At 38.6% G+C, this 17824-nt stretch overlaps 1 protein-coding gene across 1 annotated transcript in view; it reads right to left on the bottom strand.

Moving 5' to 3' along the window:
* LOC134747788 (interference hedgehog) overlaps positions 1 to 17824 on the bottom strand; it is an 82190-nt gene that overhangs the window by 50914 nt on the left and 13452 nt on the right. The window contains exon 2 of the mRNA XM_063682429.1: positions 7707 to 7756. Within this exon, the coding sequence (XP_063538499.1) occupies positions 7707 to 7756 (50 nt within the window). The remainder of the gene's footprint in view (positions 1 to 7706; positions 7757 to 17824) is intronic.

Genomic DNA, 17824 nt, shown 5'->3' with positions numbered 1-17824 from the left:
GTCGATATCGTCATTCATTTTACTATGGAAATTGACAATAACACCGACGCGTTTGGGCCGCCGCAGTAGTGTCGGAGCAGCAGTGCAGCTGCGGTTGGAAACGGACAGTCACCTTAAGGTTGAATAACAATGCCAAATTAGGACTTCTAAAACAAAACGAAATTATTAAGGTAAGCCGAAGTAGCCGAACCTATAAATTATAGAGCTTTCTAAGAAGCCTGTCAGACTTAAATAGGTAAACTATAATTAAACATTCAAGAACATTATTTTAATTATTGTCATTTGAATGATACGAGTACGTGCAGAAATGGCGATGCAGCGAACAACAAACTTAATAAACAACTTATTCACTAAGCTTACGAAGATACAATGGAGACGGACCAGTATAAATTAAACTCACCTTCGCATGTAATGCTATACAACTCGTGTCAAGTTATAATAGGAAGAAGCTTAATGTCGTTTGTGAATAGATAGATAAGGCTTAAGGTGCAGTAGGTTCAGCCAGCAGAGTTTATGAAAAATCGTAGCGCTTTTTTAAATCACAAAACGGTTGCCAAAACTTTTATTAGCAATCTTGATGCCTTTCTTTACTAACTTTTGAAACCTGATTTCTTGACTGTCGCTGGATAGAAATCTATTAAATTAAAAAATTTAAAACCCCCTACGCTATAGTATATGCCAAAATGCCTTACATCATTTGGGAAGAGCTGATACTCTTCAAACTGCTGGATCGCTTTCACGTATAAAAAACCGCACCGAAATTAGTTTATCCGTTAAAGAGGAGAGCTACGATGCCACAGACAGACAGACATTGGCGTCATACATACAACACCCCTCTCTTTGCATTGGGGGTTCTTAAAAAATCACGAACATAGGTCTAAAACGCATCTTAAAGTTTTGTAACAATTTTTGCACAAAAGCTAAAAATATGATAATTGCTTCTAAAAATGCGCAATTTAATTTTTGATCGATCTCATCGATTACTTTCTTTTTAATTGACACAGGTATAAAAAATTAAAATTCAGAAACATGATTTCCACGATCCCGGGCCGGGCACGCGCAGCCATCTGGCTTACGCTTATACGCTGCGTTGCGTCTACGCAAAGATAGATATAACTCCGTAATAGATGGATACAGTCTAAGGAAAAAACGTGCCTCGAAGACAGGGACCGGACAACCCTTTCCGCGATAAAACCCTTTCAATGGGTGACACTTAAACACGGCTAACACATTGAAAGACTTTCCCTTTTGAACTGCAAGCCTATTCATACCCTTACCTTTGACTAACCCTTACCGAAAAGCTAACCAAAAATAAGGCTAGCTCTTAATAAGGGTTACCCTTATCTTTAAGCGCTTTTTATAAAGGTTTCCCTTTGCGTGAAAGAGACAGGATTAGTATATATCTAAGGTAGTGTATGAAAAGGAAAGAAAATACGTGCCTAGTCAAAGAACGCCGCCGTCGCCGCCGACGATCGCTCGGATTCGAAGTAATGTGTGCTTTATGAACAAGGTAGACGACTTAAATTAGCACGCTTATATACTAAAAGGGAAGCCCTTTATAAGGCTAACCCTTATAAGCAATATGCAAGGTGTTGGTGAGCGGATGATAAGGGTTTTGTAAGGGTATTTGGGCTACCGATTACTCAAATGTGGTAGCTTTATATAAGGGTTTTTAAAACCAAAACAAAGGGTTTCGTCTGGCAAAGGGTATGGTGAGTTAAGCCTTATGCAATACCCTTATAAAACCCCGATAAGGGATAGCGGGCCGGTCCCTGCTCGAAAATCAAGAAAATTTGACTCTCGATCAGAGGGTGCTACTAGCTTTGGCCTACTGACGTATAGATGGCGTTTCCTGTTTCGTTTGTTATTTAACAATTTTTACGCATATCAGTGAAAGAACATGGGTCAAAATCATAAAAATAATTAATGCAAATAAAAAAAATCATTTATCCATATCTAAATACATTTTATCGTATTATTATAAATCTTCATTTTTAGTTTTAAAGTGTGTCGATAGATGGCAGTGAATTAACTGTGGTTACAAAATTTACTATGACAGTACCGCTCTAGTATAAGTTACTCTATGGTCTACGTAAGCGAACACCCGCGAACGCGAAGCGAAGCCGGCCCACGGTGTTCGCGTTCGCAACGAGATCGCCCACGTAGGACACTTCTAGTATAGGTATCAAAGGATTGATTCACCCCGCGCGGCATCACTTCGCTTCGCGTTCGCGTGGTGTTAGCCTACGTACTACGCTGCGCGCTCAGTGAAAGAAGAACCTCAGGGGCCTTAAGCTGATGTTGGTGACATTTTTATGTGTCCCTTCCGAGAACGCTTCCCACTGTTTCTGTAGGACAATTAGCGAGGCAATGCATTCAAACACTGATAAGAAAAAACTTCGACGAGTAGTTTTAAGAGACGTGCTCGGTAAGCGTCTAACTACAGCGATATCTAATAATAAGTTCATTAACTGTGAGAGCTATTTCACATTGTCCATTCCGATATCGAATGTCGGATATGACTGGGTATTTTTCTCTGTAGTGATGCACTGGACTTTCTTCCCAAAATAGATAAATTTAATGATTTTCCTACTCAGAATCACGAGCTCCTTCGTTACTACTAGGAGGAGAAAAGCGTCCCGTTTTATTTTTCCATTCCGTTACCATTTTTCAAACACAACAACAACAAACACACCTACAAAGAAGCAAAAAGTGCCTTTTATATATTTATTTTATTTTATTATTCTTTGTAGTTTAAAAAAAAAAAGCGCTAATGCAAGATGCTGTTTTTTTTCGGCCTCGCCGCCGTATCGTTATCGTCTGAACCAACAAACATTATAGAAAAGTTGTGAGATTACTGATGACACTCAGTGGCGTAGCTAGGCGTGGGCGAAGTGGGCCGTCGCCCACGGCCTCGCGCCCCAAGGGGGGCCACAGTGAAAGAAAAGGGCCTCGCAGGTGCGCTTTCGCCCACGGCTACATTAGTTCACGCTACGCCACTGAACCCTCGGGGCGCGAGTCCAACCAACTCACACTTCTTGTTTTCTATTCTCATATTCACAAAACATGTTTAAACAGTAGACGATAATCGAGAGGCCTGAAAATAAATACAAATACAAAAAATACAAATACAAAAGAAAATGGTTTCATAAAAAAAGCTTGTTTAAAATAAAAGTACTTATTTATAATTTGTGAGTAAAATGTACCATTCAGATAGTTCTCACGTGAACCATCGTGAACCAATTAATCTAATAATTCCGAACATTCGGCCTATCTTTATCGTAAATCTAATGTTTTATGTTATGAGTGTTAACGTTAACTATGATTCGACGATTTTGTTATTCATGCCTACGCGCCAAGACCGGAATTACTGGATTCCATTTTCATCGATTAACTACGTTCCTTTCAAACATTTTGTTTTATACAAGCCTTTTTGCCGCTGGGTTTACTTTTCTTTGCATTAACAAGTTTGGAAACAAATCAAATTATTTTATTAAATATTTTGATTTGTGTTTTTAAGTAGTAACACTACTATATATAAATTATGAACTGTAACAGATGTCATATATTAAAAAAATTTTTTTTGACCCAGTAGTTTTGGAGGTAAAGGGGGGGAATGGTCATTTTATGCCTATTTTCTTAAATAACTTCTAAACTGTTTATCTTAAAATTATAAAAAAACATATTTGAGATATTCCCACAATGAGCTCTTTCATTTGATGTATAACACTATATAGTTTGACAAAATTTATTTTTTAATTTTCTTATTTACCCCCCAAAAGTGGCCCCCGTGTTTAAAATTATTTTGTTTACGTTACATGTCCGTTTTTGGGTCACAAACTTACATATGTGTACCAAATTTCAACTTAATTGGTCCAGTAGTTTCGGAGAAAATAGGCTGTGACAGACGGACAGACAGACAGACAGACGCACGAGTGATCCTATAAGGGTTCCGTTTTTTCCTTTTGAGGTACGGAACCCTAAAAAGTGACGAAGCCCTCCAGTGGTGAAGGCCGGATTCGAAGTATTCGAACCGGCGTCTTTAGCTATCGCGGCTAACGCCATGAACCCCTAGGCCACCTCGCCACGGCGGTAGGGACCGGACAACCCTTTCCGCGATAAAACCCTTTCAATGGGCGACACTTAAATACGGCTAACACATTGAAAGACTTTCCCTATTGAACTGCAAGCCCATTCATACCCTTACCTTTGACTAACCCTTACCGAAGAGCTAACCAAAAATAAGGCTAGCTCTTAATAAGGGTTACCCTTATCTTTAAGCGCTTTTTATAAAGGTTTCCCTTTGCGTGAAAGAGACAGGATTAGTATATATCTACGCTAGTGTATGAAAAGGAAAGAAAATACGTGTCTAGTTAAAGAACGCCGCCGTCGCCGCCGACGATCGCTCGGATTCGAAGTAATGTGTGCTTTATGAACAAGGTAGACGACTTAAATTAGCACGCTTATATGCTAAAAGGGAAGCCCTTTATAAGGCTAACCCTTATAAGCAATATGCAAGGTGTTGGTGAGCGGATGATAAGGGTTTTGTAAGGGTATTTGGGCTACCGATTACTCAAATGTGGTAGCTTTATATAAGGGTTTTTAAAACCAAAACAAAGGGTTTCGTCTGGCAAAGGGTATGGTGAGTTAAGCCTTATGCAATACCCTTATAAAACCCCGATAAGGGATAGCGGGCCGGTCCCTGGGCGGTACATCTTCGCGGTTCTTTAATATATGACATATGTTACAGTTTATAATTTTCTTTGAATTGTCTAATCTGTATTTACTCATCACAAGTAAAAATATTTGAAGATAGGTAGTAGTTACATTTATAGGATGCGCTCTGAATGTAGATTTGTTCTATTTTATTACAATTTACATTATTATCCTTCTCCGAAATTCAATATCTATAATCAAAATGAAATGCAATGAACCCACCTAATCGACGTAACCGTCAGACTACTGTTGAACAAATTATTTATTTTCATCTCAGAAAACCATCCAATCTCAAAACCCCATCTTTCAATTTAACTAGAAACGCGTTAACATCCTAAACTAGATGTGTTTACTCATTAAAGTTAATTGCTCGAATGATTATCTGCTTTTTAAACCCAACAAATTGATGGGACCTGTCCAGTGAATAGGCCGAGATATTACATAAATTTCTGGATGCCTATCTTTGAGATTAACGAGCGTTCCTAATTCATTGCGGCGTTTGAAGAAGGCAGGTTTTTGTGTGTATTTCGACAAGCGGTAGTGGATGGGGTGTTAAGTGATAATTTGTCGTTTTTTTGTCTGTTTTGTGTGGAGGCGTGACGGGCTCCCGTCCCGGATATCGCAGGTAGCTACGCACCATCTACGCACACATACAAATATTATTATTGGTAAACTCGCATTGACGGGCGGCTAGTTGGGACAAAAAATTTACTATTTTTGGTATTCTTTGGAACCATATTATTATTTGATGAAGGTTTAGATATGACAGCCCGTACGAGTAGATTTGATAGTTCTTGGAGTTAGGTTCGTCAGAGATTTGTCAGATATTAATTTAGAAAAAAAAAAATCAGTGAAAAGCAGTTCAATGAGTTCAAGATTTGGCTCATTTTATGACAAACGCTGGTTATGAATAATGGCAATGTTGTCACATGACACCCTGTTTGGAATACCTAGTTTTTTTTTCCACGCAATATCATCATCATCATTCGCTTGCCCTTGTCCCATTCACTTGGGGTCGGCACAGCATGTCTTTTTCTTCCATACATCTCTGTCACCCGTCATCTCATCATTCACTTGCGTTAGTTTCATATCATCTTTCACACAGTCCATCCACCTTTTCCTCGGTTTTCCTCTCCTCGTACTTCCCTCCACATTCATTCTTAATACCTTTCTCCTCACATGAAGAACCATAATACCTATTTGCAATGAAATATATCTGCTTATGTTACGTAACATACCTCCAGTAAACTGTAGGTAAATGAGTGCTTAGGCTTCACTATTTGTCATAAATGAATTATTATAGTCAGACCCCAAATACTGCTCTAAAAGCGACCGGGCATAAATACTTATAATGGCTCCTCTACACGATGGCCCAGCGCTGGACCAGCGAGATGGCCATGCGATGGTTAAGAGCACGCACTATGGAATGGGCGGTGGGCCACGTGTAGATGCTTACGAACCATCGCTGACCCCACTACTTTTGATGTGTGGACGAAAAACCGACAAATTGGCCATCCCATCGCCGTCCCGCCGCGCCATAAGCCATCCAACACCACTACCCTCTCTACACGCTGGCCCATCTTAGTGGGCCAGTATGATGGCCCATCGTGTAGAGGAGCCATAAGATCCGGCGTTACCTAAGTACACTTCAAGGCAGTGGTTCTCAAACATTTTCAGCGACGGATGGATGTTAAATAAAAGGGGCCCACTTACTATCAGTCCGCCGGACGATATCGGCCTGTCAGTTAGAACAAAAATTTGACAATTCCGAACAACTGACAGGCCGATATCTTTCGGCGGACTGATAGTCAGTGGGCCCCTTAAGATATATCTTTGTTCTTATTCTGGAGTGCTAATATTCCTGACGAACCTCACGAATCTCACGATACGTATGCTCATTACGTAGTCTACTTTTTTCGGCAGGCTGATTTGTTATCCAATAAGTAAGAGTATATTGACATCAGTAAAAAGACATATACAAGCATTACACAAGCATGTAGTGATACAAGCATTTTTGACGTAGGTGAATGTAGAAAGAGGATAAAGTTAAACGCAGAAGGCGCTGCTGTATTGGTCTTTTGTTTGGTCCCAATTCCGAAACAGTTAGAACTTAGAACCATTATAATATGTGGGTATAAAGTTAACTTCATTCATATTTTTATTACCTACAGTTACTTTACTCTGATTCATTCTAAATGTCCCTGAAAAACCCTCACCCATGGCACAGGGCGGACACGCTAAACATCAAAAATCACTCGCGTTTCTATGTGTGAACGGCACGTCTGTACACGCGTCATGCGTCATAGTGTAAAGCTTAAAAATAGTACTGAGCGGCCGGCAAACGGCAGTCAATCTGCTGTCGCGGAGCGAGGTAATTCGAGTCGGGGCGGGGCGGTGCGTGGCCGTTCTGTATGATAATACTATTTACTTATTCTGTGCCCATGGCTACCTTGAAGTTTACAGTTTGAGAACGCCAGCCCCAGACACGGGACCCCTCAAGCACTATTTACCCAAACTTGACGCTCAAAATACAAGCAACCTTTCGCGAATGTTGCCGTCGCTAATGTGGAACAAATTATTGTAGGTAGAGGACGGGCTACGCAAGCTCTACTGAAATTACGACTTTACGTTTCGGAGATAAGGTTGTGTTTACATAATTCGGTAGGTATATTTTGCATTGAACAACCCATTGTCATATTATGTTGTATCTTCTTGCTGTGTAACTTTTTCTTATTTAACTATTTGTTCATTGTATGTTATTTTATGTCTTTGGGTTTATCATTCGACGCGAGTTAGTTCACGCAGTCGCTAGCGAATAATTATGTCAGTGTCAAACTCGTGGTAAGGATACTTATAGCTGAAAACTAAATATTTTCGCAAGCAGCCGAACAAAATAACAGCCATCTGTCAAGGCGTGACTTAATAAATAATCCCCGTTAATATTTAAAAATCCCGGAAACGTTTAACGTTTTATGGACGCATTTACATACCGGCAGCTGCGAAGCCAATCACCAGCAGGAACACATACTCCATCGCGGATCTGGAACAACGATACTGACATTAATATAGGTAATAGATATACAGGAAATAATTAAGTACTGTCAGTTGTTTGATTTTTTGTTGATTGGCCGTAGAGGGGGGTTTTACACGACTGCCCAAAAAAAGGAGTGTATTGTTTTCTGCATGTGAGTTTCTTTATTCCACCATAACTTCTAAATGCCTTAACCGATTTAGATGAAAAAAAAAAAAAAATGAAAAATATATTTATTTTGCACACATGAGGTCCAGGTTGCGCGCATACAGCGGTACATTTAAAACAGTATGAACAGGGGTCCCCAAACTAGGCATAGCCTGTATCTTGGGCGACCAGTTAGTGAATTAAAAACTAGATTGAAAAAAAAAAAAAAGTATGTCTAAAGATGAAGATAGGTGCTAGTGCTAATAACCTTAGCTACTAGGGATTTACGTTGGTCAGTCTGTCAGTCAAGTCTCTTACGGCTAAGTGTCTATACCTATAGGTTAAATGTCTAATTATGTAACATAGAGTACCACTACATATGGACAGAAAGATGTATGATATATCATTAGAATCCTTGTGTCATCCCGGGTGACATAGGCTATGTGACGTCATAATAAAATCAACATGGCGGACGTAATGCACAATAACGCGCGACATTTGGAAAAAAAAATGTTGCAAACTTATCGAGTGGGGTATCAAAATGAAGAGCTTTCAGACGATTCAAAATATATATGCAACATATGCGTTTGATTCTTACTTTGGTAGAATAACTATTTGTAAAATATGTTTTCAGAAAAATGGTACCAAATACTCCTCACCCCCTGGCGGGTGCTGCCTCTGCGTGCGTCCCATGACACGGACAAGGGCGGCATCTGCTCGGTGTACCCTTTACATTTCATTAAAGTGTAAAAAGGGCCTCTACATGTTGGTTTCGGCTCTGCGCACGCCTCCCAAAGGTCCGGAACACTATTGTTCCGTGATGGGAAAGACATACTAATATAATATTTCAGCCTATATAAGTCCCACTGCTGGGCAGTGGGCACAGGCCTCTCATACGCGGGAGCGCTTGGGCTATAGTCCCCACGCTAGCCCAATGCGGGTTGGGGGCTTCACTCACCTTTGAATTTCTTCGCGGATGTATGTATGCAGGTTTCCTCACGATGTTTTCCTTCACCGCAAAGCTACACCGAACGCAACGCAATACAACAAGAGCAAGCGAACTAACATTTAAATAATTATTACAGTACATATGGTGCTACTTTCTCGCACTAGTGCGTAAAAGAGCTCTTATATATATGATCCGACGTCCAGGTGCCTCGCTTACTGTGAGAATATGAACGAGTGAATGATGAATAATTTCTGCACTGTTACTTTTGTATAAGTGTGTTAATATTACGTAAATTGCAAGTGTAATTGGTGTAAACCGTTCTTGTAAATAAATAAAATAAAATAATGATATGTCGAAAGTTTAAAGGGCCATATGTAAAACGTTGTACGATACACTTGCGAAAAGGTAATTCGCAACTCGTGTCGATTTAAAACACTCCCTGCGGTCGTGTTTTAATTTATCGCCACTCTTTTCGAATTTCCTCTTTTCCGCACTTGTATCATAAATAACTATTATTATATTGTACAGTCGCCATCAGATATATCGGAGCGGCCGAGACTCTCACAAATATCTGAACACGCACTCTGAGAGTGCGTGACCACCTTAGCCGCTCCGTTATGTGGTATTTTCTATAAAAAGGGACCTTATTGTCGATGGTTGTCGATAATGTCGATTATTCACGATGCTCCGATATAAATACAATGCCGCGCGGTGCTGTGTGGCGTATGCGCATCGACAATAAGGTCCCTTTTCATAGAAAATGCCCCATATCTGATGGCGACTGTACAATGTAGGTATGCCCAAAACAGACTAATAATAACTGGTAAAGTAACGAACTTGTTATTGTTACATTAATGGGTACGTGTGCAACAGGAAAACACGACTAAAGATTAACGCTCACTTATCATTTCAGCCTAGCCCAGATGACAATCGTACATCGACAAACGCCAAATGAATAGAAAAAAAAAACCGGCCAAGCGCGCACCGAGGGTTCCGTACTTTTTAGTATTTGTTGTTATAGCGGCAATAGAAATACATCATCTGTGAAAATTTCTACTGTCTAGCATCAAGGTTTATGAGATACAGCCTTGTGACAGACAGACGGACAGCGGAGTCTTAGTAATAGGGTCCCGCTTTTACCCTTTGGGTACGGAACCCTAAAAATTGTCAGAATGACAGATGCTACGAAAAGTCACGTGCTTATTTCCTACATTATTAAGCTTTCGATTGGAGATTTCTATCAAAAAATTTCGTATTTATAAGATTTGATGTTTTTTTAATGCGTCCCGCTGATATTCTTGCGAAGTTGCGATATCTTCTCAAGGCTGTGGTGTAGGGTTTACGGTGGTAGTTTTTGATATTTATATGTACATTTTAATACCGTTCTCGATATCTTTTGATTGCAATTTCGATTCCTGGTGTCACTAAAATGTAGAAAGGCTTGTTTTTGACTTGATATTGAGACTATTTTTGAGCTGGACTTGAAAAATGCGTTTATGTCAATATAACATTCTAATCGCCTTGCAATCTAATTTAAATCCTTATGCGATAATTCATATTTTGTCTATAAGTTTTGTCTTCTCTGCAATCATTTAACATAACGTTGTGAAATGTGTGTGTGTGTGCGATAACCTTTAGCTTTGCGTTCAGTCAAACCTACGGTGACCGAAATAACTCTGTTGCAATCTTATTTAGAATATACTTACAATGAAGAAAGTGCGACCTTCCTCACTTCAGGGAGTGAAACAAAGTAGCTTTTTAATTTAGTGAAGGCCATGAACTGTCACTTCATACTTCGGGGTCTATTACAAATTCGAAATACATTTTAACCTTTAATATATTCTCACTACTGAGGTGAAAAATTATATGTGTCACACGAGAGCAAAGTTATTTTACATCTTGTGTTTTTGAGTCCCTCGCTACGCTCAAGATCCTAACTTTGAATCTTTCGCTTTCTCGGGACTCAAAATCAACACTCGCAAGAAAAACCAACTTTCCTCTCTTGTTGCACAAATAACCATTGATCATATGCACAATAAGTAATAATAACGGATCACTTAATTCAGAACACATTGTTTAATGCATCAATAGACAACATGGCAGCCATTTTATATTCCATTGTAATAAATAGGCTATTTAAATTCATCTCACTATCTTTAAATACCTACATGTTTTGATCATGAACCACAGGAGCCCGATTCTCATTTAATAACTTGTTACGGTTTTGATCTTATTTTGATACGACCAAGATCGCTGACGCTGATTTAATCTAATACAATGATATTATACAGGGTATTTTGTGGGTATCCAAAACCACTTTTTCTGAAGCTGTAAATGATCCATATTATACTACTAATTATTTGATTAAAAACAATTAGTAATTTTTTCTTATTTTCCAAGTAAAACTAATCTTATACTAAGTAATCATGGTCACCCTATGACTTTTGATATACGCTGTATGGAAAGCGACAAGACGTCACATTGAGTAGAGTGACCAAATTGTATGCAAAAATGTTTTTTTAATACAGTTGCTCAAAAAGTGCTACTTTTCGTGGCTGTTTAGCGTGCGGAAAGTTGGTTTTCGCGAACTAGTGCTTTTTACTTTTCCAAATTTTTTAAATTTATATTTGTTCCAATTCATGACTACTTATTGATGAGTGTTAATATTAGTTTCCTTTAAACGTCGTAATCAACATAAAAACCTACTGTTAATGTAAGAATACGAAAAATATGCATATTTGATATTTTATTACTTACCTCTTCATCATTATAAGTTTTATTATACGTTTATTTTTTAATGTTGAAAAATCGTTCTTAATAAGTTGTCTGAATGGACCGGAACGCCTGTCAAAGAAGAGGCGTTTTTTCTTACTGCAAGAATGTTTTAAGTTTCCAAAGGCAACATTCGATATTGTTTTTATAAATATACGATACGATACACAAATAATCGTAAGGTAATAATAGTACAATGTTTTATATTTACAATTGTTTCTGTCTTATAGAACATGCATTTGAAAAAAAAAACTCATTGAAGTGGGTTCAATAATAATAACAAAATCCATTCTAGTCAAATAAAAGCTAAAAAAAACACCTCTTCATAATGTCAATGTCAATGATGTCACAGAATTAATAATATAAAAGTTTCGAATTTCTTACTTGTTGTTTTTCTTATTTTTTCGCAACTGTATCAAAAAACGTCGTTCGATACACGTGCGGAAATGTCATTCTTCACTCGTCCCGAGTCTTCGGATATCTCGGTACTCGTGAGGTAATGGCATACTTTCCGCACTAGCATCGAAATGTACTATTTTCTACTTGTCATCTGAAAAATAACCATCATTATTGGTGAAATAACAATAGTTAACAACATTATTAGGCTCGTCCTTAAATTCTATATGATGTCTTGTTCTCATTCTACATGACCCCGAAATCGCCCATTATAACTATACATAGGTTAATTCATAAAGAGCACAATAAATACTTCCATACATATTTCTATACCTACGAAGAAATCTGTTATTTTTGATAAATTTTCGCATTCCATTCATCTCTGTCATACTCGTTGCTAAACATGAGCTTGTCTTTTTCACTTTCGGTGGGATGGGAGCTCGTTAGCACGTGCACATTTCTCGCTTCAAAGGTAACTTGTACAATTTGTCACAAGGTAAGCGTTTCAATTTTGGAATGCCTATAACGTATCTTGCGTTCTAATATAATAAACTAGCTTTTTCCCGCGACTTCGTCTGCGTGGACTTAGTAACAGCAGCTAAAGTATATCGCCTGGAAAAATTCGCATAGCAATAAATCAATTTGAGTATATTATGCACCCAAATTAGCAGCTTCATTAATTATCTCAATTCCACCCCGCTTTTTACTTTCTTAAGGGATGATTTTCGGGATAAAAACTATCCTGTCCTTCTCAGGGACTCAACCTATCTCTATGCCAAATTTCATCTAAATCGATTCAGCGGTTTAAGCGTGAAGAGGGAACACACAGACAGAAAGACAGACAGACATTCGCATTTATAATATTATATAAGTATAAGTATGGATCATTGATCTAATATGCCAGTTTAACCTACCGGAAAAAAAGAAAATGATTGCCAAACAAAATATTCTTATAATATTGTTTAATACTGTCAACTGTACCTACATTTTTGCACGGTCAAAATGCACCTGTATACCGAAATGTTAATATTACAACATTTCGGCAGCCACCTGACGATGTCATAATCAACCTTCTCAATAAAACCATAACATTGTATTGCATTGGGGGTCCGTTTGTTTGGCATAATTATTGAAAGTCATCATAATGTAATAATTGTCATATTATCATTAGCCATACTTCTAAAACCGTTAACTTTTCAGGATTTTCCTCGGATTATCCTATAAATAGGTTAGGTTAGATTTGTTTTATGGCAATCCTGAAAAGTTACGCGTTTCTGAGAAAAACCAAATTATGACTAATGATAATATGACAATCATTACATTATGACTTTCAATAATTATGTCAAACAATAGACCCATTGCATTGTCATACCTTTAAAAATAAACTAAATTGAACTGATTGAACACCAGGAAATGGGTCAAATGTAAATTAAAGATTTGATCCCACGACATTTTATTTCACAACACATTCTACTTGGTGTCTGTTCACTTGTTGGTTTATGTTTGAATTGTTATCTAATCTCAAAACTACAACAATCATTCTCACGTTTTTAAGAGAAAAATGGAGCTGAGTCCGTTATGGAGAAAACTTTGTCCAGTAATTTTCGAATTAAAAAAGATAATTATACATTTAATACGCACGAGTCTCACGGAAGCTTTGTATTTTTGAGATGAAAAATGTTTAATAATATTCATTTAGATTTGATGTGGTTTGATTTTGTATGGTATTTTACAGTTGGGATTTTCCTCGCGTTGGTGTGGTGAAAATTTTTGTGTTTCACTCGGTGGCAAAATTTGTTTAACCCTCGTGCCTTGAAACCCTCGCGACGCTCTAAGGTTTCACTTTTCGATTATGGAATCCTGCTTGCTCGGGAATATTAATATTAGTACGAGCGGTTAAACAACAACTTTTCCCCCTTGTCAAACAAATAACTATTCTTAATTAGGTACTTAGTCAATAATTTTTCAGGTACTCATCTGCAAAAAAAATCCAAGAATCTGATTACCTCTTTAAAATAGAAGCGTGTTCGTATTTGTGAGCACCACCACCTTAATAATATCTGTTGCTGACTATGTCACAAAACCACCTTATTTTCCAATCTATAACCCAATAACGACGTCTTTTCTCCATTCCTAATTTATTTTCTCCAACACGGTTCTGGTTCGGACATTTGGGTCAGCGATAGAAAACCATTAATTGATTCCTTGGAAATGATTTCTCGTAATGCTCGTAGGCATGGAGACTGTATAAAGGAGCCAAATCTCTATGTATGAAAAGTGTCCATCAAAAAACAGTAATTAGGCGGCGCCACCATACACCGAAATACTACCAAAAACAACCTACGTAATTTGGTCGGGTTATTTGTTGCCTTATATGGTTCATGTATACTCATGTCCCAGAGCCTAACTAGCGCCACCGGAGAGATTAGGAACTATTATTTAAAGCTTAACGCGGTCACTTTTACAACAATTCTGCCATAAGAGATTGCGATTCTTTCTATACCATCCATACTCGTAGGCCTATGAATGCCGTCCAAACAAGTATTTAAATACTCTAACCCAGGAGTTGCCAACCTATTTGACGTCGCTCTCTTTCAGAAACAAAAGACGGCCAATTTGAATGATAAGGGCTAATCACCGCACGACGAGCAGAAAAATGCTTGAGAATGGAGGCCCTCCGAAATATGTCTCAACAAACGTAAGTTATATAAACCGTAAAATTAGCTCAATGCTGTGAATATAATTCGATCATTCTTTATACAATTTGCAAATTACAATGAGGGCTGCCGCGTTTAATCTCGCCGCTAGGGGCGCTAGTGTAGATGGATGGAGGGTCTTTCAAAATGTCAAATGCATAGTTTTGGGGGTTTCAAGCTTTTTTATCGGGAATTATCACTCCTTATTCATAATTGTGGTAAATCTTTGTCCATCTTTGATTAATCATGGTATTGGTAAAAAAATAGATACTCGTATAGCTCAATAAATTAAAAACAAACTGCAAACTATATTCAAAACAAAATTAAACAGGTTGAAAAAAAATGGCACATTTAGACGTTAAACATTATGACGTTAAAATACCTTTGTGTATTGAACGTATTGATTTTATAAAAATAAGCATGGAAGAATTTTGAGATGTGTTTTTCTGGACCTACATCTACAGTGGCGCCAACTAGTGAGCACAAAAACGGTAGCCCTCATTGTACACACGTCCAAACACAAAACCTGTGGCCAGTACATGTCGGAACGCGTTCTAGACTGACATCTGCCCGCTAGCTTCGCTCTAATAAAATGTTAATTTATGGGGAAATAATTGACAACGTCCGCGTATCAGCTGACAGCTTCGCCGGATGTTTGCCATAAAGAAACCTTCGCCGTAGAGTAGGGAATAATACTATTTTATTGCATACCTCAATAAAATAAGCGAGAAATAATAAATAATGAGGGTAAGCGGAAGCACGGCGGTCAATATAAGGACGTGCTGAATCGACTAAACGCATGAAATTCCCATTAGTTCGATTCCCTTTACACCCTCAGATCAGGTTGAGACCGCTCAACCGATCTGCGCTGGAGCGAAAACTCTTTAGGAGTATTCCAGCGTAGCAAAGCCGTCTCGTGTGATGCGGAAGGGTCCTGGATTTTCCCCAGGCTACCATCCCCCCACACAGTCCTACCGCTCTAATTGCCCTAGTGCAATGCAATAGAGCCCAAGTCAGGTAAAAAAAAAAACTAAACGCATGTGCTATCGATCCTGCACGTTGGGAGGAGCTGCGAAACGGTCATCTCGGTGATCCATCTTTGAATCCATCAGGTCGTTTGAGAACCGCCTCGCGACACTAGTCGTAAAACGCCAATTACAACCAGACCTAAGCCCTCCTACGTACAACACAGCCGTCAACTACTGCCGTGAATGTGAAAGAGTTGGGCCTGGCCAGCCACATAAGAGCTCATAAGAGGCCCTTGATTGCTGAGGTCGCCGTCATACAAATCGATGGGGATATATACAACTTAAAAGGGGCCCACTGACTATCAGACCGCCGGACGATATCGGCCTGTGAGTTAGAACAAAAATTTCACAGTTCCGAACAAGTAACAGTCCGATATCATCCGGCGGACTGATAGTCAGTGGGTCCCTTAAATTTTAAGAGGAAAGGGGCGGCCGCTTCTGCATACAAACGTAGTCCTTATTTTCCTCTGGATATTAACATTATAGAAAGTATGTTTACACAATTTGATGTATAATTGACAATAACCGCCCCTTGGTTTGACTATTTTAGATTTTTTTATTATTATAAGTTAGGAGCAAAAAACTAAATCCTATACAAATTTTTAAATGCCGCTGCGGAACTGCTTGAAAAGCAGTTTCTACCACGAATATAAAGTCCACATCTTAGCGTATAAAATCCTCTACGGGGCACTAAATTTAAACAGCGTTACTTCAGTCCGCCCGCATGCCGTCCGCTCTACAACGAAATCATTATCTTTTCCATTCAGACGATTCCTATTACAATGAGCCGGGAAGATAATCCCGTGAGAGTTGAAGACCTAGAGCTATTAGACGCTGTGCGACGGTGGCGCTGCCTGGTGGCTATGGAACACAATCATTTGACATATTTCGATATCAAAATATAAGTTAGAATTGGCCTATGTGTCAGGCTCGGAATCACTAATAAATTAGCGAATCTATCGATTTTTAACCGGCCTGTTTCACTACGTACCTAATTTATTCACTTCTAGAGCCAAGTTTGTTGTGTGTCACGTCTGTTTTTTATTTGACAAACATGGCAAATTTAATTTGATAACGAGTAAACTAAACTAACTATAACGACCGGTCTGGCCTAGTGCCTGCGAAGCCGATGGTCCTGGATTCGAATCCCGGTAAGGGCATTTATTTGTGGGATGAACACTAATATTTGGTTCCGAGTCGTCGTCGTTTTCTATTGATCTATATAAGTATGTATATCGTCGCCTAGCACCCATATAGTACAAGTATTATGTTGATCTGTGTAAGATGTCCCCTAATATAATATAAACGTCCCAGTGCTCGTCATAGTACTTAATGCCCAGAAGTTGACACCCTGCTTGTTATAAAATAGGATTGTGTATTTACACCCAGAAAATTAGAAGGAAACAAATGCGTTGGCTAGTTGGTATTATAATGCCGAGTCCACATATTGGGCCAACGTAGGCCAATCTAAAGGGGCCCACTGACTACCAGTCCGCCGGACGATATCGGCCTGTCAGTTGTTTGGAACTGTCAAATTTTTGTACTAACTGACAGGCCGATATCGTCCGGCGGACTGATAGTTAGTGGGCCCCTTTAGGGACGCATTTATGCGTTAGAGGGAGTGACATTGCTATTATTCCACCGCATAACTGCGTCCCTTAAGCGAGGTTTAGATTAGCAAGAACTTGGATGCAATTTTCATTACATTGCGGTATCTGATAAACAGTTTGAATGCAGTTTACCTTCTGGAGGGGGTTCTGGGGGGTTCTGGAGGGGCGCGGGGCGCATTTTGTGAATAGTTTTTGTGTTTGTTAGGTTCTAATCTTTGTAATGTTTTATTTTGTATGACATGTGTGTTATAACTTGTAATTACTAACTATTTGTAAAATAAATTTCATTCAATTGGTTTACCTTAGTAGTCAGCAATGTAACGTAAATTGCATGCAAGTTCTTGCTAGTCTTTAGATTGGCCTGAGTTGGTCCAATATGTGGACTCGGCATTATAATACCAACTAGCCAACGCATTTGTTTCCTTCTAATTTTCTGGCTTTACGCTTTAAAATAAATATTTTGAAGCTGTTACCTACTG

This window comes from Cydia strobilella, chromosome 15, assembly GCF_947568885.1.
Source record: "Cydia strobilella chromosome 15, ilCydStro3.1, whole genome shotgun sequence".
Lineage (NCBI taxonomy): Eukaryota > Metazoa > Arthropoda > Insecta > Lepidoptera > Tortricidae > Cydia > Cydia strobilella.
The sequence above is the reverse complement of the archived record's forward strand: the minus strand, read 5'-3'. Positions and strand labels throughout refer to the sequence as shown.